At 43.9% G+C, this 25,816-nt stretch overlaps 1 protein-coding gene across 1 annotated transcript in view; it reads right to left on the bottom strand.

Moving 5' to 3' along the window:
* Positions 1–16,439: 16,439 nt before the first annotated feature.
* The window catches only part of tll1 (tolloid-like 1), a 308,946-nt gene continuing 299,569 nt past the window's right edge, over positions 16,440–25,816 (bottom strand). Inside the window, exons 20-21 of the mRNA XM_078212332.1 lie at positions 21,120–21,370; positions 16,440–18,649 (exon numbers count right to left, since the gene is read on the bottom strand). Of these exons, the coding sequence (XP_078068458.1) occupies positions 18,515–18,649; positions 21,120–21,370 (386 nt within the window). The 3' untranslated portion in view covers positions 16,440–18,514. The remainder of the gene's footprint in view (positions 18,650–21,119; positions 21,371–25,816) is intronic.

Raw genomic sequence — 25,816 nt, 5'->3', positions numbered from 1 at the left:
CTTTCAAAAAGGAATTGGATTGTTATCAGAAAAGCAAGAGGGATATGGGGGAAAGATGGGGGAGTGGCACTGGGTGAATAACTCTTTCAGAGAGCCTTCAGAGACACATCAGGCCAAATGGCCTCCTTCTGTGCAGTAACCATCCTGTCATTCCATGGGTCTGGAAAGAGGTTGGGAGTCTCGGAGGTCAGGAGTCCAAGGAAGAGGTCAAGCCTCTGGGAGGAGTTCCTGAGTGTGGGGAAGCAGTCAGGCATCTGGCAAAGAGGTCGGGGGGTCTGGGGAAGAGGTCAGCAGTTTTGGGGGTGTTTGAGGGTGGGGGAGAAAGTTGTGGCTTTAGGGGAATGAGTTCCACAATCAGAGTGTAGGTCAGAGGTTTGGAGGTAGTTCTGTTATTTCCCTGACATTGGGTATTCTTGCGATTGTCCTGATGAGTGCAAGACAATAAGCTTCAACAAAATATCTTTCCTCAGCAATACACAAGTTCTGTATTATCGAACAACAATGTGTATATCAAGTCAAAATGATGGTCAACAAGTATCTAGCTGGAACAAGACGGGGGTGGGAGGGGTGGGGGGGGAGTGATTTTGAGCCCTCACGCTCCATCTGCAGGAATGGCGGCAAGTACTCAGAATCCAGAGAGCGCGATTTGCGCCAATGAGTTTCAGAGTTCCAATCTTCCCAACCCCACACCAGCGAGTGGCGTGAAACACGCTGTGGGACCACAGGAAGCTTATTTTAATATATTAGCATGTCATTAGTGAGCACTCTCTCCGGGACTCCCCCCCCCCCCCCCCTCACCAGGCATTCAGGGGGCACCGGTGTGATGTCACGTCAGCACCATTTACAACAGCTCTACATCAGTGTGAACCTGGAACCTTCACCTCCAAGGGTAGGGGGGTGGTTTGGAGGCGAGCGCTCAGGCAGCCAGCACCCTCCGCACTGAGCAGTGCTCAAGGGGCAGCGGAGAGAACTCGGGGGACACGGATGATTCAACTTGGGGCTAGGGGTCGGGGTCCTAGAATCGCCATATCAAGGGGATGGGTCCGGGAGGGTCACTTACAGGCCTCTCCTTCCTTTAAAGGGGCAGTAAAGTCTGGTATGCCAACATCATTTCCTGTATCTTCCCTGCTGCATTCCTGTCCATATCGCAGCTGAGGGAGTGCCCTTCCTTAGTGGGGGCTGACAAAAGGGTGGGAGGGACATAGCACTGCCAATCTCACACTCCACAGTGATGAGGCTGACCGGTCAATGTTACATTAATTCTGTCAGTGCATTGTGTGAGTACTGCTGCATATGCACATGCTGAGTGCAGTGGTTCCCCGAGCTTGGTGGCATCAAGACACAGGGTTGAGGCTCTGTGGGTGAACAAAGTGACATTTAATGCTAAACATTCAATACAATGGTGACCTATCGACACTAATGCCTATATTCACCCATGCCCACTGAATACCCACTGTTTTTTAATCTTCCTCACCATCCCAGTATGTCTAGGTGTCTCCCCAGGATACACTGCCGAGATTGAGGTAGCCTGCTGATCTGATCCACCAGGTCAGGCAGCAGCGAAACATCCCACCAGATATCCACGTTAGCGGAAAATTGATTTTTTGGCCTCCTGCCAAATTCTACACCCCGTCCCGCCTGCCAGTGGGTTCAATGGTAGGCGGGACGGGGCGTAGAATTTGGTGGGAGGCCAAAAAGTCGATTTTACGCTAACATGGATATCTGGTGGGATGTTTCGCTGCTGCCTGACCTGGTGGACTGGGAATCTCACTGGAAGCCAGCATGAAGCTGATTTGCATCCTGCTAATGGGAGACAATTTGAACTTTGTGTAAGAGGGGTGACATGAATCAGCAGCCCCCTTCGACAGAAAATATAAATCAGGAGCACTGTAAAATGGGCAGTGGATTCACCATCATCCATTTTACATCACTAGCTTACAAAGCCATTATTATGCCCTGAGAATCACCTTGAATGTGATAATGCCTGCAATACTGAGCAGCAGCGTCACTGAATACATTTAAAGCTGAGTTAGTTTTTAGATAAACAATGGAGTCAAGAGTGATGAGATCACAAACAAACCAGCCATAATCTTACCAAATGGTGGAATAGCCTTAAAGGGCCAAATGGCCTACTGCTGCTCCTTATGCTTGCGATTCAACCATATCCATAGACAAAATTAGGACTCGTAAATAATAAATATTTTATACTGTATATACTGTAAATTTACTCAGTGGCACAGTGGTCAGCCCTCCTGCTTCACAGTGCCAGGGACCCAGGTTCGATTCCCACCTGGGTCAGTGTGTGTGTGGAGTTTGCACATTCTCCCCGTGTCTGCGCGGGTTTCCTCCGGGTGCTCCGGTTTCCTCCTACAGTCTGAAAGACATGCTGGTTTGGTGCATCGGCCATGCTAAATTCTCCCTCAGTGTACCCGAACAGGTGCCAGAGTGTGGCAACTAGGGGATTTTCACAGTAACTTCATCGCACTGTTAATGTAAGCCTAATTGTGACAATAATAAATAAACTCTCACTTTATTAAAATATAAATAAACACTTTTCATTAGACTGCTAGTTACACTCAACTTTATGTTATTAAGCTTTTATTTACCTTTCTTATCTCATTGCACAATTCCAGTCATTGTACTGTGTACATTTACCATGTAATCCTCCAGGTAGATTTTAATGGAAATATTGGGCTGGATTTTATTGGGTGCTGTGGTTCCTGTCTCCCCACTAAAAAGTCAGGTGGAGGCTGTTACATTCTTCTCTTCAATATAAATGTGCCAATCACTTGATGAATGTTGGTGAAATAGTACCGTGGGTTCTTTATTCGAAGAAAATACTACGTACAGATCAAGTCAACTGGGAGATTGTGTATAGTGTGTCTGATCTTGACTGCTGCTGCCAGTGGACTGAATACAAGTTATGAGATTAATACATCACATCCTGCCACAGTGGTCGTGATTGACCGCTGTTTAAACTACGTCTCTTTAAAGGGACATGTAACTCGCATCACAATTTCCCCTTTTTTCTAAACTAAAGGTCCACCTTTAATGAATCTAATTATTTACATGACAGCAAAGTAAAATAAAATGGTTTCTGAATACACTGATACAAAGTAATATACTTACGAGTCTCTTAAAAGAAAATCAAAGGCTTGTTTACCTGTCCAGACTTAATTATGGTGATGTTGGCTGGAGGTTGCTATACATTTTCAGAATGCTGGTTCGGAGTGCTGTGTTTGCGTTGCATCTTAGACCCTGTTCTATTCACATCAAGATTATTCAATATTTCTGGTTGTGATTCTGTTCTGATTTGACATCTGTTTCATTGCAGTGTTAAAATCAGGCAATTTCTGGGTGCATGTAGAGACTGTACCATCTGCATTGCTTACTAGGCTTGCCCGCATTGGCTATCATGTCAATGGTGGAAGAATTATGCATATCCTGCAGCGTGTCTTTGTACTTGTGTAGCTTTTTCCACAGTGCTTCCACAGTATAACCTTTGGGTTGGTCCAAGAGATCTTTTGGGAATGCTTCCATCGGGGTAGTTGTTAACACAAGTTTGAATGGTCTGTTGGCTAGCTCTGCTGCCAAAATGTCACAATCATGACCCCTATCTTTGCATAGACTTATTTATTGGTCAATTGCCTCTGTTAACCTTTTGCCGAAAGGACATGAATTTCAGATGTTGTATTTAGATGTTGATCTTAACATTAATCTTTTGACCATATTTTATCTGGAATTTTAAGATGGTTGCCAGACGACTTGACATGTTCAGTCTGTGGAAGCCTTAATTGCCTATCGTAATTTTAATTTTTATAGCTTGTTTATCTGGGTTTGGAAATATCAAGTTCTGGAAAACATAGCTCTACCTGTTGTCAGAACAAAGTAAGCTCAGATAGGAGGTCCAGTGTTTTCCAATTGTGCATTGGAAATTTTGTGGTCACCTTTGAACAGGATTTTTAATGCTATCTGAAACTGTTGACAGCTGTTCAGGGTGTTTTGACAGCTCTTCTAAACTAGATTTAGCTCAGAGTTGCAATACTTTTAGTGGCCACCACCTTCGCTTGATAGTTGTTTCTCCTCTTTCCACTGCTGCATGTGAAGGATTGGGGCTTGTAAATTTCTCAGTTCAACTTTGAAAAGCCATGTTGCAGCCACATTAGATTCTTCTCTTTGACGGAAAAGTAACAAACATATGACAGGATTGGTGCTGCCTGTAGACTGAATGAACATCATAGCAGCACGGTGACACAGTGGTTAGCACTGCTGCCTCACAGTGCCGCCAGGAACCTAGGTTCAATTCCAGCCTCGGGTGACTGTGTGGAGTTTACATATTCTCCCCATGTCTGCATGGGTTTCCTCCAGTTTCTTCCCACAGTCCAAAGATGTGTGGGTTAGTGGATTGGCCATGAAAAATTGCCCCTTAGTGTCAGGGGGACTAGCAGGGTAAATGCGTGTGGTTACGGGGATAGGGTCTGGGTGGGATTGTTGTTGGTGCAGACTCCATTGGCTAAATGGTCCCCTTCTGCATTGTAGGGATTCTATGACAAATACATCTGTAGAGGTGAAAGTGATTGACAGCAAATTAAATTATGTCTTCTTAAAGGCCCAAGAACCTCATCACAACAGGAACCAGCCCATGATCCTGAGAGCTGCCCTTCAGCAAATTAATGCCATTAGAAGTGTGAATGACTGCTGGAACTGCAAGCAGTCTCACTATGCCGGGACCCCAGGTAGGTTCTGGGTAGGAGGTCTCGGGGTGGGGGTGCAATGAGGGCATGGGGTGCTGGGTTCAAGAGGCCGAGGTGCAGAGGGGAAGGGGAGGTATTTTGAGGGACAGTTGTCTCCAAAGGACCCAGGGGATCCGGAAAGGAAGCCCAGCATCTTGCCTGACACCAGTCTGCCCATTGGTGTGGACCTCTTCTGCCATTAATTAGCTACCTAAAGGCCTCCATTAGCCCAAGGGCAGGCAAGCTGCCTGACACGTCCCTTGCACCTCTAAAATTTCAGACAGGTCAGGGGCAAGTAGGTAGGTTATAAGAAGGCCATTCGCTGGATATATATGACCCCCTCCCAACCAAACTTTAAACCTGTCAGTTGGAGCGTCACATCCAGCCCATTGCTCCAATGCCTCATACAATCTCTAAGTGAATCTCAAATCCTGATGTCTTTAATTCCCCAAGTATTGTTAACATGTCATAAGGTATTGTTCTGTGCAAATTGGTGGCTACGTTTCCCTACACTATAACAGTGACTATACTTCCAAAGCACTTCAGTGGTTGTAAAATGCTCCAAAACATCAGAGGTCATGAAAAGTACTATACCACTGCAATCTTTTCCATTGTTTTAGCAAAGTAATACTTAATTCTACAAATGGAACTGAACACTACACAAATGCAAGCACTTTGTTTTATTTCCTGTTTCTGTTACCACACAGCAACTGATGCAAATCTGAAGACACAATGGGACAGAATTGAGTCGAGGCCACTTACCAGCTGTCTGAAAAGGTGTGAAGTGTGAACTATATTATAAGAGCATTGAGGAAAAGCTGTATTGACACTGGACATTACAGTAAGTAATAATTACACTTACATTTCTTTTGGAAAGCACAAAAACTGTCTTAAGTTATTTGGTCCTTGCAAGTGAAAGTTATTTTGAAACTAGCATTTTAAAAAGAGTTGCACATAAAACGTTTGATGAGGAAGAAAGATAATCAGAAATGGGAACATGAGCAGGCCATTTCGCTCCTTGAGTCTGCTTCACTGTTCAATAGGATTTGGCTAAAGCTACCTCTCCCTACTCCATTTTCTTACCCTATCTCCTAATGTCCAAAATAATCAATCAATCTCAAACGGAGAATCCACAGCTCCCTGGGGAAGAGAATTTCATAGGTTCACAACATTTGAAAACACTTCTCTTCATCTCAGTCTCAAATAGCTGATCACTCTTTTTTTAAACCAGCAGTGCAGAAGGAGGTCATTCAGCCCATCAGGTCTGCACCAACCCTCCACAAGGCCAACTCTTCCACCCTATCCCTGTAACCCCACACATTGAACATGGCTAATTCACCTAACCGACACATCTTTGGACAGTGGGAGGAAACCGGAGCACCTGGAGAAAAACCCATGCAGGCACGGGGCGAAGGTGCAAACTCCACACAGTCACCCAAGGATGGAATTGAACCCAGGTCCCTGGTGATGTGAGGCTGCAGTGCTAACCATTGTGCCACATGCCACCCCTTATCCTGAGACTGTGACCCATAGATCTTGACTGTCCAGTCAGGGAAACAATAGCCAGGATTCTCCCCAAAAAAACTAAGTGGCCAATGGGTGGTAAAACAGGAATATTTCCTACCAGAGCAATCTCCAATGCTCTGAGCATTGCAGAGTGCCTCAGCATGATTTACTCTGGTAAGTAGGGGGTCGGGCCTGTTCCCGCTGGAGAGGTTGGCAGCACAGTGACGAGTGGGCCTCTGCGCATGCAACAATCTGTCACTGCGGAGATCGGTGCATGCACACTGGCAGCTACCCACCCCCCCCCCCCCCCCTCCCCATTGCTGGCCTGCCCAATCACTAGCCTTCCCTGCAACTACCCTGATCGTTGGCACTCCGCCACCCCCCTCCCCACACCTCCCCAAGCCAGCCCCAATCTCTCTGCCCTCCCAATGGCCTTCCCCGACCCCTCCCAATCCCCACCCCGATGGCCTGCCCCGACCCCTCCCAACCCCCACCCCAATGGCCTGCCCCGACCCCTCCCAACCCCCACCCCAATGGCCAGCCCCGATAGCCCTCACTCCCTCCCTCCCTCCACCATTGATTCTGATAGAAAAGTGGCAGTGGTTCGAGCAGCGCAAAGGGCCAGGAGAATCCCGGCCAATATCTCAGCAGATCACCTCTCATTCTTCTAAAATCCAAAGTACACCCACCAAGTAGGGTCATTACTGGACTCAAACCATTAACTCTCTTCTCTCTCCAAAGATGTTGCCAGAACTGCTGAGGCTTTACAGCACTGTCAGTTTTTATTCCAGTTGACTTAATATCTCCTCATAGGATAGTCCTCTCATCTCAGAAATCAATCTAGTGAATCTTCATTGCACACCATCTAAGGCAAATATATCCTCCCTTAAATACAGAGAGGAGGAGGTCCCATAGCACAGTAGGTAGTATCTCTGCCTCAGAGTCAGACGCTTTGGGTTCAAGTCCCAGTGAGATGTGTACATAATATGCCGAAACATGTTGAGTATCAACTAGCAAATCCTTCCAATGCATGCCAATTGCTGTAAGAATGACAGAGATTCCTGCTCAGCCATGTGATGGAAAAAAAAAGTCGAAGCCTCTACTATCCATAGCTCCAGACTACAACACGAATGTAAAAGTGTGTTGCCACAGCAACATTTTCTCCTTGCGGTGTTGGTTGACTGGACAGCTGCCTGGAACAGACTGATGACACCAGCATGGGGTTCGATCCCCATTCTGGCTGGGGTGGAGTTGGGACCTAGCTCCTTGCTCTACTCATGGTGGAGGCTGTGGCGCTATGGACCTGACTTGCCTTCCGGTAGGGAATTCAAGAATCAGATATGGAGACCAAAACTGAGCAGTACTCCAGCTGTGGTCTGACCAAAGTCCTATATAATTGCAGCATGACTCTCTCTTGTACTCCAGACACCTTTCCAAAAAAGGCCAACATATCATTTGCTTGCTGGATCTACATGTTAACTTTCTGTCATTCGTGTAAAAGGAAACTCAAATCCCTCTCCACTTTAACATTTAAAAGTCTCTCCCTTTTTAAAAAAAATGTTTTTCTATCCTTCCTACCAAACTGGATAATTTCACATTATCTGATATTGTTTTCCAGCTACCATTTTTTTACCTAATCATTGAACTGGTTCATATCAATTTGAGGCTGCTTTATCCTGCTCACAACTAGCTTTCCCAACTAGCTTTGTATCATCAGCAAATTTGGATATATTGATACAGACTATAAATAGCTGAGGCCACTGATCTTTGCAACATTCCACTAGTTGCACCTCACCACCACTCCAAAAATGACCGATTTATTCCTATTCTCTGATTTCTGCCCCTCAATCAATCCTCAATCCATGACAATAGATTTACTCTATTCTAATTTACTCTGAGCCCTAATCTTATGTAATGAACGACTGTGTGATCAAATATCTTCTGAAAATCCAAATATGGTGCATCCACCGGGTTTGCCCTTATCTATGAGAAAGGCTTCACTCTCAGAAATCTCTAATAGATTTGTCATACATGATTTCTCCTTCATAAAATCACGTTAACTCTGCATAATCATATTGGGATCTCCCAATACCCTGTTACTGCATCTGTAAGAGTAGATTCTCATATTTCCCCAATGATGGATGACAGGCAATAATAGTTCCTTGTTTTCTCCCTCTCTCCTTTTTAAAATGGCAACTCTATCTTCCAATCCATGGGGCTGTTCTGTTAAAGTTCAGGATTTTTGGAAGATCAAAGTCAATGCACAGTGGTTAGCACTGATGCCTCACAACACCAGAGACGCGGGTTCATAGAATCCTACAGTGCAGAAAATTCCAGCTTGGGTGACTGTGCGGAGTCTGCACAGACATTCTCCCCGTGTCTGCATGGATTTCCACCGGGTGTTCCGGTTTCCTCCCACAGTCTGAAAGACGTACTGGTTAAGTGCATTGGCTATGCTAAATTCTCCCTCAGTGTACCTGACCAGGCTCTGGAGTGTGCGTCTAGGGGATTTTCACATTAACTTCATTGCAGTATTAATGTAAGCTTACTTGTGACACTAATAAATAAACTTCAAAGTCTTCTAAAATATTAGGATGTGGGCCATCAGGTCCAGGGGATTTGTCAACTTTTAGTCAAATTTATCTGGTACTTTTCCTTTACTAATATTAATGGCTTTAGACAGAATTATCCACTTTTACCAGTGGTGGAAATTGTGGTGGGCTGGGGCACTAAGTTTGGCATGATGGTCATTTTCCCACCAGTGGGAAATTAGTTTGGAATTTTGTTCTCCCAAATTTGATGCCAGGTTAAAGATGGGTCGGGTTTCCTGCTGATCTAAGTCAGGAACCACATTTGCATCTCATGAATGCTCAGTAAAAGGCCAACTCATCAGAATTACAGCCCTCCTCCAAATTAAGTGCCTCACCAGCGGATTATTAGAAAGGTCTGTTTTCCAACTGCATACAAGTGCCACGCAGCTGGTGAGCTTCACTTCATCCATGTGTTGGAGGTCAGAAGGTGCTGCTCTTGTCTTCCTTTAATACAGTTACTGCTAAATATTGGGTGCCCATATAACAAGATGCACCAAGGTTAAGCACAGGAGGCATGACCAGCATGCAGGGGTAAGATCATGGCAGGACTTGGCAGTGAGTTAGGGGAGAATGGAGGAATAGGTGAGACAGAGACTACAGGGGAGGAAGCCAAGAGGGGAGGGCTAAGACAGAGACAGGACTGGAGTGAGGGAGGGGGAGTGGGAAGAGGAGTGGGGAGGGATGAGATTGAGGGCAGGGGGAAACACGAGAAGGGATGGGTGAGACAGAGGCAGGACTAAAGGAATTGGAAAAAATGAGAGGGGAGGGTGAGACAAAGACATGACTGGGTTGTGGGGTGTGGGGAGGGTTAAGGATCAGAGTGAACAAGTGGAAGAGTGAAAGACTGTCTGGCGGCAGAAGTTAAAGGACAGTCTGGAGATGTTTCCGAGACTGTCTTGGGGCTGAGGACATGCTGTCAGGAGCGTATTTATAAGATTGTCCTGGGATGCACATGCCATGTTAGAGGGCTTTGCATGGCATGCATGTCTTGGTCCTGGTCTTGGGCAGAGTTAGGTCACTCTGGGGATTGGCAGTCATGCACAGAATGGTATGTCGGGTGTGGTCAGTGAATGGATGTCTTTGGTCCTCAGGGTTGGAATCCTGGAATTGGGAGACAGAGGAAACAGTGATATTCAGGGAGGTATCTGTATTCTGCATGTCAGCAGCTGAAAAACCATGGGGGGTGGGGGTTGGGGGGGAAGAGTGGTATTGGATGGTCTCAAGCAGGAGAGCCACAAAATGTGCATGTGGCCTCGAGAAGGGGAGGGGTCGGATTGACAAAGGGCATGGCTCATCAACATTGAAGGGTTCAGGAGGGAGAACAGGAGTATCGACCTGTACAATGATGCAGTCAATAGTAGCAGGGGGAGGCAGGATAGTTAGAGGAGGAATGGGAGTCAGGGGGCAATGGCTTTAGAGGAAGATGGGAGGAACTCGGTGGGTGATTGGGGGAGGTTGGAAGCTGGTCCCACTGCAATGAGGGGGCACCATGTTCACAATCATGGATGAATGACTCAGCTGGAAAAACAACTTGAAAAAATGGATGAGAGTCTCAGGGCACATGGGAGGAGTTCAGCACAACTATTTTGGTCCGATTGAAGGGATGCCCTATTAATATGCTGCTCAAGCCATGGAGAACAAGGCTCAGCTGGGTCCTGGACTCGAGTGTCTAATCATTCTAATGCACAAAAACAAGCTTGACTGATGGTATGCATTGAGGTGAGAATCCATTAAGGTTTGGTGCTGCAGTTGGTTTGACGGCCATCTGATCCTCACAGAGGCCTGTGAAAAGAGAAAGAGGATCAAACAATCAGGACCACGGCTGTTGTATCAAAGCTAAATGGACCCTACAAATCTCAATATTCCCATTGTACTGCTCATGGCTTACAATGCATCACAGTCATAACATTCATACAAGGCAAGGATATAGATTATTATTGTCTAGGCTACTGGAAGCAAGCTGACAATCTGACTGAGGGTTGTAGCACTTGGCTCCATTGAGTCTAATCAAGACCCTCGCAGTGAATGTGCTGTCATGTCTGAGAGGGACACTCTCAACTATCCATCAACCTCCAGGATGAAATCAGCCTGCAAGGGGTGGCCTGGGGATGCCATGTCTAGACTAAGGGCAGACCAAGAGTTTGAAACTGGATTCTTGGATATGGAGAGAGATCATTCAAGGGAAACTTGATTACTTTCCCAGATACAAGGAGTACCGGAGAATGCTGGTTGCAGGAAATGCTGCCTTCTTGATATCAGTGGTTAGAATGAGGAAAAGAAGGGCCTATCACTATTGGCACTGCTCTGTACTGGAAGTACTGGACGATGAAGGGTACTCTGTCTATCGTGTCCCGTGTTTGTCTTCTGAGGAGGTTGGTGCGTCTTCCCCGGAGCGGGGAAGCTACGACATCTTCTCCGGAGCCTTCAACATGTCATTGATGAAGATGAACATCTCGCCAAGGCCATCCCCACACCCCCACTTCTTGCCTTCAAACAACCACACAACCTCAAACAGACCATTGTCCGCAGTAAACTACCCAGTCTTCAGGAGAACAGTGACCACGACACCACACAATCCTGCCACAGCAACCTCTGCAAGACCTGTTCATCTCACGTGGGAACACCATCCACCAGGTAAATGGTACATACTCTTGCAACTCGGCCAACGTTGTCTACCTGATACGCTGCAGGAAAGGATGTCCCGAGGCATGGTACATTGGGGAGACCATGCAGACGCTACGACAACGGATGAATGAACACCGCTCAACAATCACCAGGCAAGAGTGTTCTCTTCCTGTTGGGGAACACTTCAGCGGTCACGGGCATTCGGCTTCTGATCTTCGGATAAGCATTCTCCAAGGCGGCCTTCATGACACACAAAAACGCAGAGTCACTGAGCAGAGACTGATAGCCAAGTTCCACACACATGAGGACGGCCTCAACCGGGATCTTGGGTTCATGTCACACTATCTGTAATCCCCACAGCTTGCCTGGACTTGCAGAATTTCACTGGCTGTACAATGGTCTGATAAGTAACCAACACCCAGGGCCCTGCAATCATCCTGGATTCTGTCCTGGATGACCTTTGCCTTAGGGTGAGACTTGACCCAGTTATTATTGACACAGCAGCCAATGACAACCCCTACCCTTCATACTCCTTGCTGAGGATTTAGGAGATTTGCAAAAGCATCGCTTTCAGAGCATGACTATTCTTGTCATGGTCCAGCTCACAAAGGCCAATCCTTTCTATATACCCTCAGTCAATGAGAGCTCAGCCATGCAATGAATTCCAGATCGAGTTTTGCGCTGTACCTTTATCCAAGGATCATGTAAATCACCGTTAGGCAGCTGTCCAGGAGCAATGTAAGATCCTCACAGATAATGAGACTGCTTCATCTAGATTAGCATACACTTCTGACATCACATACACACTTCTCTGACAGACATTTGTACGTTTCCCAATTGACTCTTACTTCCCTAGCTCAGCATCATACACGAGGAGAGTGGGGACTAAACATGGAATGATCTTCAGCGTTAAACATGAAGACAAGAACAAGCTATAGAGAAACAAGGAAGTCTATGGATTTTGAAGTTTGATGCTACTTTTTTCAAATATTCACTCTCATAAAGTAAACACCGTTGTAAAGTACTTCATGGAGAAACAATTATAACGTTAGTTGCAACAACTACTTGTGCCATCCACAAACAACAGACATCAATGTGTCAGCAACAGGATGATCACTAACATTGCTGAGCATTTCTCCAGAGACCAGAGCATGTTTGCCTGAGATTACAGGCTGATTGGCCAGCCGTCGGTGCATTCCTAATGTCGCAAATGTGAAAAAATAAATAAAATCCACTCTCTGTGGTGAGATTGCATGAGAATTAATGCCACTGAAGATTCCGATGAGAGTTTATTGCGGGGGGTACATGTTTGACCCTCAAATAAACGCGGGACTTTAAATCACATTGAACATCAATTGACTCTGAGAGGTTTGGAAATTATATAAAATATATTCACAGAAGTGAAAAATATATACATGAGTGAACACTCTTACCCTCAGTGCACATTCAAAACTTAGAAATCTTTCTTACTGTATTGCTCTGTTGAAGTGCAGCCCTAACTTGCACAGCTGAGGTGGAGGCAGCCTGCTAAGTACTGTGCCCTGTTGTCTGAGGTGACTTTGACAGGCATCCTCTGGTGGCCTGAGGCCTTGAGGGCCGCAGCCTGCTTAGAGTTTCCTGCTTGGAGACAGCTGCACCTTCCTCAGCCTGACTTGGTGGAATTGATGGGGTCACTGGTAGAGGGCACTCTTGAAATGTCCTAGGTGGATACCACTGGGGTGACTAGCAGGTGCCCCTCTTCCTTTCCTGACTCCTTGGGAGAAGGGACACCTAAGGGGAAGTCAAGATGACCCATTCCCTTCTCACCAAGCAACTGATGGAATGCACCCATGGCTCGAGGGATAGTCACAGTAAGAAGTCTCACAACACCAGGTTAAAGTCCAACAGGTTTATTTGGTAGCACAAGCCACTAGCTTTTGGAGTGCTGCCCCTTCATCAGGTGAGTGATGAAACTGGTGATGAAACTGATGAAACTTTAACCTGGTGTGTTTACACCAGTCCAACGCCGGCATCTCCACATCATAGAGGGATAGTGTGCAGGTCCAAATGCAAATCCAGCAGAAACTCATGATCCTGTGTCTCCAAGGCAGCCATCTCCCTCCCAACCAAAACTTTGATGCGTTTGCACACCCAAGCCACAACATCAGACAAAATGTGGATGGACTTTTCCATCTTTTGTTCCAGACTGCTGACAGTCTCTAACAAATCTGCCTGATGTTCTCCTGCCTGTCACTGCATCTCCAACATTTGTCATAGGACTAATTCCAGAGGTTCATTATCAGACATGAACTCAGCAGATGTTTGGTCACCAGCAGTGATCAGAGTGTCAGAGATCTTGGCTGCTACTCCCTCCACCGGCTGTGGGCATATGTCTGTGAGATGGTCACAAACTGTAAACCCGAACCTACTCTAAAGTTGGGTCCCACTGTGGTGCATGCAGCTGGTGGAGGATGCAAGTCTACACCGTGACGGATCTTCAACTGAGGATAGGTCTGCTTCCTCCTCAGAGGTAGTCTGGGGCCCAGGGCCGATTCCTCTTGTCAAGGATGTCCTCCCCTGTGTCTTGCTGGTACCTGGAATAGAGAGGAGAAATTTATTGATTGATTAGGCAAACGCATGCATTACAGATCATTCAGTTATTGCCCACGTTTTTATCGTAGACTGGATTGCACACTCACTGGCTTGTTGGGGGAGGCCAATCTCACTTCCACTCAGGTACGATCCCTATGTTCACCAACCAGCTCTGCGGCCTGTTCCTCAACTGGTGAGAGGGTCCGCTGGGTGGCTGGAAAATTCTAGCCCATGTTTCAGTAATGTCGAATAAATCAAATCCATATGAGTCACTGAATTATCTATCTTGTTATGAATGTTTTATTCATCCAGATATAGCACTTTATTTTTTGCCTTTTACTATCTTTCACTGATGTGGGTGGGCTAAGTTACTGATGCTATATTAGTATTATTAAAGTCTCTGTCCTTTACAGGCACAATCTGCTTGATTTTACCCAAATTGTTACCCTGCTTTATGGCCTTGTCTTTTGTCTTCAGACTTACAAAATTACTCCTTGCCTGAACCTTATTAATGTGTCCTCTGCCAACCTAGTTATTCGATTCAGCAGGACATTGGTTCCAGTCTAGTTTAACTGGAGTCTATCACAAAGAGACAAGTCCCCCATTGCTGTTAGCATGAGTAAAGCTTTTGTTGTATCTCCTCGAGGCAAACATTTACACACTGAACAATTTTCAAAGTAGCTACTCCCCTTTTTCATTTAGGACCATGAAGTTTTTTTTTTAAAAAAAAGCTCTTCTATCAGCTGGGCCAAACCATTTGGTTTCTTCCTTGTTGCTTCATTTAAAGGTAAAGCTAGGGTGCATGGAATCAACATCCATTTCAGTCATGGATACTGATTCAAAGCTACCACTGACTGCAGTTGAAATTAAACTTTGAAGATGTGACCTGCATCTTAGTACAATAACGTTTTTCTATAATCATCTCTTTATGGCATGAAGTGCTGACTCCAATTATCATCTGATTCTATTCCAATTCTATTCACGCTAGCAACAATAGTTCATCCATTCTACAACTCTTCATGTGCAAGTCGTGCTAGGTGTCTAAATACAGAGGGCATCAGAGGGGAGTCCAGGAATTCTATGCAAATATTTCAAATAACCAACCATTCTACGCAGACAGCCATTTTAAACTGGAAATAATTCATAGAAACCCAAAATGCAAAAGGAGGTCATTCTGCCTATCGGGTCTACACCGACCACAATCCCACCCAGGCCCCATTCCCGCAACCCCAGATATTTACCTTGATAATCTCCCTGACACTAGGGTCAATTTAACATGGCCAATCAACCTAACCCGTACATCTTTGGACTGTGGGAGGAAACTGGAGCACCCCGAGGAAATCCACACAACATGGGGAGAATGTGCAAACTCCACACAGCCAGTGACCCAAGGCCAGACTTGAACCCGGGTCTCTGGTGCTATGAGGCAGCAGTGCTAACCACTGTGCCACCCTAATAATTGTGATTTTACAATTTAGATACTCAGCAAATGTTGTGACATAGAATAAATTATTGGATGTTCCGACGAGAGGTTATTGACCTGAAACATTGGGCTAGATTTTCATCTTTGAGGAAGGTAGCGAGAATTGGGTAATTTCCAAGCTTCACGTGCCCGCTTGGGAAGAAAATGCCTGCAAAGGCTGGATTTCATTCTGGGGGAGGGGAGCCAACTGGAGTTGGGTCTGCCATATCCCAAAATAACTGAGTGGCAGCCACAGGGGTTGCACGATGTGGAGGCGGGCTGTTTAAAATGTCCGCCTTGGTGCTCTGGGACTTTGTCTCTGTTGCACTAAAATCAATAAAACAAAAAAAGCCCTCTAGCCCTCACCTTTCGCACCCCCTCATCATCCCCATGCCCATCTATGCCAACTCATACCCCTCATCCATCTTCTTTCATGACCCCTCATACCCTCCACACCAATCTTTTTCCAATATCCAACATGCTTGGCCCCTCATATCCACCATGCACTTCTATACCCAGTAGACACTCTTATACAGAGCCACTGAATATTTTGGCAACCTCTTCATGTGTGAAAAAGCTTTAACAATGTCAGTCATTTATAAAAATTCCTTTTACTACAACACTTCAAAAGTGTCAATCATCCAGATCCTTTAAAATATCAGTGGCAGAAAGTGCTTATACTTGAAATCACTTTATCTTGTGTAAATAGCATTGTGATCTACCATTGTCAATTGCACAGAGAAAGAGCTATCAACGTAGTAATGTTTTCCTTGGAGTATAGCTGTTTCAACAGAATAATGAATGTCTCGGCTCTTAGACAAGCCTCATTATGCACGCTTGGCTCTCTCTTGTCTGACCTGCTGGGTAATTCCCAGCATTTTCTGTTTTACTTCTGATTTCCAGCATAGGCAGTATTTTGCTTTTGGATAAATTATAAACTGACATTCAGGTAATGTTTGTAGAAACATATTTATTAGTGCTAGTGATGTTTCATGGACATAGGATATTATACAGATACAAATAGATTAATTGCTGCTAACTTAATTAGCAATCTACTGTGTGAAAAAACATTGCAAAGTAACATTTCCTGCAATGAGATTTGATTTTACTCCTGAACCTTGACCTGAAAGAACCTTTAATGAGAAGCTTCAGAAGCCACGATTTTCTGGTTATAAACAACAGCAAAAAAACCCAAAAAGAACAAATAAGCTACAACAAAACAGACTCAAGTGGAACTTGGCACATACTGTAACATTTTCACCATTCAGCTATAACACAAAAGTTGAACCTTGCCTTATAATGTCTTTGTAAATTAACACATAATAATGCGTATGTCACACTAAATGCTCGATATTATGGAACATAAAAAAAATGGCTAGACCTTGAACCACCAGTTGAGAAACAGTCTACTCAACATGTCTATACATCAATTACATTGAAACATTTCATTTTTGTGTAACTTTTAAACAGGTTGACTGTATGAACCTGTTTTATACATGGCAAAAATAAGAAAAAAGTTCAAGTTGTTCAATTATTTTGAAACATGTAGTCAAAGCTTTGTTTCACAGAAAGATTTGTTTGTCATGTGCAAGGATTTACAATGAATCACTCTAAGGCATTAATTATTTCAGTCTCCACAGGCCTAGTGCTTTAGTAGCATGATGACTTCATCTCATGTCCAAGCTGATTCTTCTCTTTGTCCTTCTGTTCATGTTCTGAACCAGGTTCGACAATCATACAAGGTTCTCAAGATTGTTGGCTCATAAACCCAAAAAATGCTTTTGAATGTAGAGTAGCACCATAAGAAATCTGTTTGACATTACATGTTCTGTGGCCTTTCTCATCCTTTCCAGGGTTTAATATTTCTCTTCAGTTTTGGTTCATCCACAGTTTTAAGAAGACATCCCAGTTTCCCAAAGTTGAACTTGAAAAGTGGGAATATGGTTTACATGTTTTAACCTTTCTGTTTGTCTCACTCACTGGGATTTGTAGCACTTAAACTTATCAACAGTTTGATTACAGATTTTTCAGCACATGGAATAGTTATAAAGGTACTGTTAAGGAATTGTAGATAGCAATTTTTCTTTTCTTTCAATTTTGTGATCATTTTGCTCATTCTATTGTGGAAATACTATGTTTATCTGGTTACCTATTAATTTAATTTTCATACACATACAATTCATATGCTTACAACCTCAGGTGATTTACATACAGTCCAGAGACACATCGAATAGCTGCAGCCTGAAAGCAGGCCCCACAATATCATTCTAAGTGCAAACTACCAACATATATATATATAAAAAAACTATCCTGGAACATTCCAGTGGCAAAATATAGAAAACGCTATCAGGATTTTCAATGCTCTTAAATCTGTTTTTGGTACTGAAGGAATTCACAGCTTGCTACAATGCTCATCTGCATGAAGTCATGTAACAGAGAGACATGATCACAGGTAATACAGTCAGTAAAGACATCTAGTTTAAAAAAAAATGGGAAAAAAGACTTGCAGAGCCCCATAAATTATGCAGTAAACGGTTTGCCTTTATACTGTGAAACCACATGTTGAAGATTGAACAGTACAGAGAATGCATCTTTCCTCCTTTTATTGTCCTTGGTGTCTGACAAAGTAATCTGTGATTGAGACACAGAGAAGCTCATTGTGCTCTGACGTAGCTTCATTCCTATGGATATTGCAGGTGGCTGAGATGAAGAGTAGTCTGCATGGGGATATATTTCACTGAGTGAACCTCTGTAGTCTTTAGTGACCAAAGTCAACACAGCACACAAACCTTGATAATCATCCTGCAGGAAGGCAGTATTCTGTGACTGCAGTTTAATTCCCAGGCTAACTGTTAGCCTGCGCTGGGAGTTTACATTGAACCTTCTACTGGAATACCTCACCTGCACACAGTCAACTCAACAATACACATCTTTCAGTTCCTCACTACACTGTCATTATAAAAAAAGTTCAGGTTATTTTTGCTTTTGTTAAAAAAAGAGAAATGGAAATCATACTGAGGATCAGATTACTTTTTGGTGTGAAGGGCATCCTGGAACTTTGTACTTGTATATCGTATATGGAATCCCTTTTTGTTTATTGTGTCGTCAGTATGGAAATGAAGTAAAATGGCATTTCCTGTCGAATAGATTTCTTCAGGTGGCTGTAAAAATGAAAACAAATGAATAATAACTACCTTGTAAAAGACAACTGGGCCCAGAAAATACATGACAGTAACTTGTACTTATTTAGTGCCTGCAACCTGGTAAAACCTCCCAAGGCACTTCATAGGAGCATAATCAGACAAAAACTGACAAATAGAACCAGGAGACATCAGAGAGGTGGAGAACAAGATTTCTTGTTAGCTGTGTGGCTGTACAAATGGGTAGCAATCAGGAACATGTGTGCAGGAAACAGGAAGGTCATATACAAACAGCGACCCTTTTAAGATGTGTGCTTGTGCGACTACATGGCAATCAAATGGCTGTGTACAACAAAGAAGCATTAGAGAAAATAGCAGTGGAGAAATTGAAAGGTTCAGCAGAGGAATTCCAAAACTTAGGGCAAGACAGCTGAAGGCATGCCACCTATGAAGGGGAAAAGGGAATGGGAATGTATAAAAACCAGAACTGGAGGTACATAAAGTTCATGAGGGATTGTAGGGTTGGAGATGGCTGCAGAGATATGGTGCAGTGAGACCATGTAGAGATTTGAACACAAGGATAAGATTTTTAAAGTTGAGGCATTGGTGGAATGAGAGCCAATCTAAGGTTCATGAGCAAAGGGGAAAATGGTGCAGGCTAGGATGCTGACAGCTTAAATTTTGGATGTGTTCAAGTTTTTGGAGAGTGGAAAATGAAAGGCCAACCAGGAGAGCATTAGAATAATCAGTCGAGTCTGGCATAGTCAGGTCTGGAGGTAACAAAAGCAAAGATAAGGGTTTCAGCAGCATTTAGGCTGAGGCCAATGAGGTTACAGAGGTGAAAATAGGCAGCCTTTGTGATGGGGACGATATGGGGTCACAAACTTAGTTCAGGGTCAAATAGGATACTGAGGTTGTGAGATTGTGAAGAATCCTGTTCAAATTTATAAATTGGCTAGGAAGGAGGATGGAGTCAGGGGTGAGGGAGCAGAATTTCTAGTAGGAACTGCAGACAAAAAGCAGTCTGACAATGCAGAGGCAGATGTCATCAGTGTGCATGTGAAACCTGATGACATGTCTTTAGATGATGTCGCTAAGGGCACATGTAAAGTTTAAAGTTTATTTATTAGCCTAGTTGCCACATTCCGGCATCTGTTCGGGTCCACTGAGGGAGAATTTAGCATGGGCAATGCACCTAACCAGCACGTTTTTCGGACTGTGGGAGGAAACCGGAGCACCCGGAGGAAACCCACACAGACACGGGAAGAATGCGCGGACTCCACACAGACAGTGACCCAAACCGGGAATTGATCCTGGGTCCCTTGCACTGTGAGGCAGCAGTGCTTAAAGGTGAAATAGAAGGAGATCAAGGATAATTCCTTGGGAGACTCTGGGACAAAGAACTGGAGGAAGAAATTCTCTAGCTACGACTAGATAGATAAGAATTCGAACCAGGTGAGGGCAGTTCCACTCAGCTAGACAACAGAGGAATGGCATTGGAGGAGGATAGCAATATCAACCATGTCAAAATTCTGCAGAGACTGAGAACATAAGAAACAGGATCAGCAGTAGACCAAAAAATCCCTGACGTCCATTCTGCCACTCAATATTATCATGGTCGATTTGCCTTAATTCCACTCTCCCACCTGCTCCCCTTATCCCTGGATTCCCTGAGAAACCAAATATCTGTCTATATCAGCTTGAAACAAACTCAATGATGGAGCCTCTACAAAACTCTGGAGTATAGAATTTCAAAGATTCATAACTCAGTGTAGAAATTTCTCCTAATTTCAGTCTCAAGTGATCAATCTCTTATTCTGAGCTGTGGGCCATGTTCTAGATTCCCCACCCAATAGAAACAAGGTCTTAGTCTCTATCTTGTCAATCACTTTTAGAATTTTGCATGTTTCAATTAGATAATTATCTCTGTGAACATATATTTGTGTAAGGTTCACTGTGAAAACAAAACAGATATTACTTTATGGAAGAAAGAAATGGCCTTGAATTTCCATAGGGTTCTCCTTCAAGAGCTTTGACAGTAACTTGGCCTAACCTCCAGTGGGATGGTGTAAGACTTGAAACAGTTAATTACACCACTTATCCAGGGAACTGCCAATATCCCACCAAGTTAGAGAGGAGGATTGGGACAATTGCCACAGAAATTCAAGGCCATTAATGTGTTTCACATTATTTAAGAGCAAGTGTGATAAGTGCATGAGCGAGAAAGGAATAGAAGGATTTGCTGGTAGGGTGAATGAGGAAAAGGTGGAAGGAGGCTGGTCCGGAGCATAAATACTGGGCATACGCCTGTGGGCTGAATGTTTCTGTGTGATAAAATTATGTGTAATTCTATTTCACATTGTTAAGAAAATTTGGTTAAATACAAGGAGTAAATTTAATCAATATTATTACCATTTTATAGGATTAGTAAAGTTTACATAGTAAATAGTCAGCGAATAACAAATGGCTAAACCACTGTCACATTTCTTACCCCTGATCCGCAGAATTGTCCAAGCCTTGAAGCTGTTGTATCGAAGCCATCAAACAGTTCAATAAAGTCATAGCCACAGTCAGCTTCCACTTCCACTTCAAATGTCTGGAACGACAACTCCACCCCATAACCTTTCTCTGCTATAATTTGCCACTCACAGTCTACTTGACCTGGGTAGTTGTTGTCTCCAAACTGCGCATGAGAATACAGATCCTTGGATTTTATTTCAGCTTTCAGTCTCCCACCACATTCTGAAACACAGAATTCACAACAGTGTCACAGATTTGTACTACAGCATATCTCTTCACAAGAACACAATTACAGACATGGACCATCTTATTTCACCTACTCAAAGAGTTTTATAGCAGCCAATTGTACTTTAAATGCCAAAGAGTTCGAGCCTGAAGGTCCATTTCATGCTCTGATCATTGTATTTTCTAATATCTGTCCTTAATTTGACATTCACTCCCTTGTTCTATTCTAGAAATTCAATTAAAAGTAATTTACCAGATTTAACCATTTCAATTTGAGCACACATACATGTGATATTGAAGCTGTCAAACCCTACTGCAGTACTGTTACCCCTGAATCAGAACGTTGTGGGTTCAAGTTCCACCCCAGAGACCCATGCACAAAATATAGGCTTGACACTGCAGTGCAATACTGAGGGAGTGCTGCATTGTCAGAGGCGCCATTATTTGGACGAGACTTTAAATGAGGCCCTGTCCATTCTCTCAGGTGGATGTAAAGTATTCAAAGGCATTATTCTAAAGAAGAAGATTGGAGTCATCTTTGGTATCCTGGCTAACGCTTATCTCAAAGATCTCATCAATCAATCCTGGTAGGGGATGGAGCTATAGAAGGGTTGAATGTCCATGGTGAAAAATAGAATGTTGAACTTTGTAGCCAAGAATAGAATATAGGTCAGAGGGCAAACAACATGCCATACTTCTGTTTTCATCTTTAGCAGAGAAGTTAATCTATTAAAAGAGCTGAGTGATAAATGAAGTGGTAGCATTTATTCACTGTTACCCCCAAATTTGTCCAACTTCGAAATAATCCTGGAGAACCAGGAGCAAATGACAAAAGTAGAGTAGTGCGGAAGCTGAAAAGCTGATAGGTTATTGACCTGAAGTGGTAACTCTCTTCACAGATGCTGCTTATTTTCTGTAGTTTCTGCAGCATTTTCAATGACCACACGATCACCAGATTCAGGTATAAAAAGAAAAGAGCACCAAACATCATTTAGCAGTTCTATGGATTAAACATGCTTACGGCAGCATTTTGCACCTTATTACATGTAGAATGATCTGTTATTTAACGAATCGATGAACAAATTTCCTGTAAGGTATTTTATTATTTGCTTCAATTTTCACCTGTAAAGGTCTAGCCAGGCTGTGCAGAGCCACAGCAGAGCATCAGCTATAAACTTACTCCTCATCGACCAATGCTCAAAACATTTCCACAAGAATTGCAGGATTAGGTATCATGACTCAGGCAAATGTATTCCTCATTAAATGCTTCTGGTGTCCTCATAGCTTGTTAAATAGTTGCTGAAGAATTTAATCTTGAGTTTATAAATAAGTTTGTTAAAGATGGCAAAGTAATGTTTTGTTCTCAGAAGACAAATATTTTTACAACTAAACAAACACAGAAGATTAACAAAATAGAAAAGTTAAAACAATTAATCTAATTTTGAATTAGTTCAAACAAGATTTTCCTTTGTATCCGCTTCGCAGTCACTTTTTGACAAACCGAGGCTCAACTAGATATTAGTGCCAGAGATATTTTGAAATACTGAATGTGATAATGTATCAAATATTACCACTTATCAATGAAATTATAAAGAACAAATCTACTTTGAACTTTCTGCACTCTTAATATTGCCTTTACGCTATAGGATTGCCACTGGAATTGGCTTTGGGTTATCTCGAATAATTAGAATTGAACTATGCTGCCATCTCTATTTAATTATTAAGACATTGGGGCCTGCTCGCCCCTGGCAGAATCCCGATGGCCCATGAAATTGGACATGGGGCCTAAAATGGGATTCTTGCTGGGTGACAAACCCGTCACAATGCTCCCAGCCTGTCCTGCCGGCTCAGATAAGGTTCCCATCCAAAACGGGTGGGAACCCAACAATAATACAAAACATAGAACATAGAACAGTACAGCACAGAACAGGCCCTTCGGCCCACGATGTTGTGCCGAGCTTTATCTGAAACCAAGATCAAGCTATCCCACTCCCTATCATCCTGGTGTGCTCCATGTGCCTATCCAATAACCGCTTAAATGGTCCTAAAGTGTCTGACTCCACTATCACTGCAGGCAGTCCATTCCACATCCCAACCACTCTCTGCGTAAAGAACCTACCTCTGAAATCCTTCCTGTATCTCCCACCACGAACCCTATAGTTATGCCCCCTTGTAATAGCTCCATCCACCCGAGGAAATAGTCTTTGAACGTTCACTCTATCTATCCCCTTCATCATTTTATAAACCTCTATTAAGTCTCCCCTCAGCCTCCTCCGCTCCAGAGAGAACAGCCCTAGCTCCCTCAACCTTTCCTCATAAGACCTACCCTCCAAACCAGGCAGCATCCTGGTAAATCTCCTCTGCACTCTTTCCAGCGCTTCCATATCCTTCTTATAGTGAGGTGACCAGAACTGCACACAATATTCCAAATGTGGTCTCACCAAGGTCCTGTACAGTTGCAGCATAACCCCATGGCTCTTAAACTCCAACCCCCTGTTAATAAAAGCTAACACACTATAGGCCTTCTTCACAGCCCTATCCACTTGAGTGGCAACCTTTAGAGATCTGTGGATATGAACCCCAAGATCTCTCTGTTCCTCCACAGTCTTCAGAACCCTACCTTTGACCCTGTAATCCACATTTAAATTAGTCCTACCAAAATGAATCACCTCACATTTATCAGGGTTAAACTCCATTTGCCATTTTTCAGCCCACCTTTGCATCCTATCGATGTCTCTTTGCAGCCTACAACAGCCCTCCACCTCATCCACTACTCCACCAATCTTGGTGTCATCAGCAAATTTACTGATCCACCCTTCAGCCCCCTCCTCTAAGTCATTAATAAAAATCACAAAGAGCAGAGGACCAAGCACTGATCCCTGCGGCACTCCGCTAGCAACCTGCCTCCAATCCGAAAATTTTCCATCCACCACCACCCTCTGTCTTCGATCAGACAGCCAGTTACCTATCCAATCGGCCAACTTTCCCTCTATCCCACACTTCCTCACTTTCATCATAAGCCGACCATGGGGGACTTTATCAAACGCCTTACTAAAATCCATGTATATGACATCAACTGCCCTACCTTCATCAACACACTTAGTTACCTCCCCAAAATATTCTATCAAATTTGTGAGGCACGATTTGCCCTTCACGAATCCGTGCTGACTATCCCGGATTAATCCGCATCTTTCTAAATGGTCGTAAATCCCATCTCTAAGGACCTTTTCCATCAATTTACCAACCACCGAAGTAAGACTAACCGGTCTATAATTACCAGAGTCATTTCTATTCCCTTTCTTAAACAGAGGAACAACATTCGCCATTCTCCAGTCCTCTGGCACCATCCCCGTGGACAGCGAGGATCCAAAGATCAAAGCCAAAGGCTCTGCAATCTCATCCCTTGCCTCCCAAAGAATCCTAGGATACATTTCATCAGGCCCAGGGGACTTATCGACCTTCAGTTTATTCAAAACTGCCAGGACATCCTCCCTCCGAACATCTATTTCCTCCAGCCTATTAGCCTGTAACACCTTCTCTTCCTCAAAAACATGGCCCCTCTCCTTGATGAACACTGAAGAAAAGTATTCATTCATCACCTCGCCTATCTCTACTGACTCCATACACAAGTTCCCACTACTGTCCTTGACCGGCCCTAACCTCACCCTGGTCATTCTTTTATTCCTCACATAAGAGTAAAAAGCCTTGGGGTTTTCCTTGATCCGACCCGCCAAGGACTTCTCGTGTCCCCTCCTAGCTCTCCTAAGCCCCATTTTCAGCTCATTCCTTGCTAACTTGTAACCCTCAATCGAGCCATCTGAACCTTGTTTCCTCATCCCTACATAAGCTTCCCTCTTCCTTTTCACAAGACATTCCACCTCTTTCGTGAACCATGGTTCCCTCTCTCGGCCATTTCCTCCCTGCCTGACAGGGACATATCTATCAAGGACATCCAGTATTTGTTCCTTGAGGAACAACATTCATCCCTCATCTGCATGTGACTGGCGGGCTGGAAGCCTGATTCAACACCCTCCCGCAATGCACCCACCCTCCCAGTGGATGTCTACCAGGGGGTTTTGGCCTTGTACTCTGACGGGGGTGGGGGGAGCAGAGAGGTAATTGCTGTGCCCATGTGCCATGTTAGGTGTTAATATTCCTCTATAAAGTGCTCTCAGAGAAAGTACACATCAGTTTTGCCTGGAAGATGCTTTCTCGCATAAAGCACAGCTGCTCTGAAACCCCTTTGAAATGCTTCGATGGTCAATTTCACTGGGAGTTCCCTTCTATCGTTGAAAGAATAGCATCTGGTGTCTGGATCCTTTGAAGTGATATGATTGACAGTTTGGATCACTTACCTACTAGAAAAGAGCTATGTTCATTTTTTTTCCCCTTTGTGGTTGAATGCATCTCAAGTGCTGCCTTTGTCCCTAACCACAATGTTTA

The sequence above is a fragment of the Mustelus asterias genome, chromosome 1 (assembly GCF_964213995.1).
Source record: "Mustelus asterias chromosome 1, sMusAst1.hap1.1, whole genome shotgun sequence".
In the NCBI taxonomy this organism is placed as follows: domain Eukaryota; kingdom Metazoa; phylum Chordata; class Chondrichthyes; order Carcharhiniformes; family Triakidae; genus Mustelus; species Mustelus asterias.
Note: the sequence above shows the minus strand (reverse complement) of the source record. Positions and strands in the feature narration are given on the sequence as shown.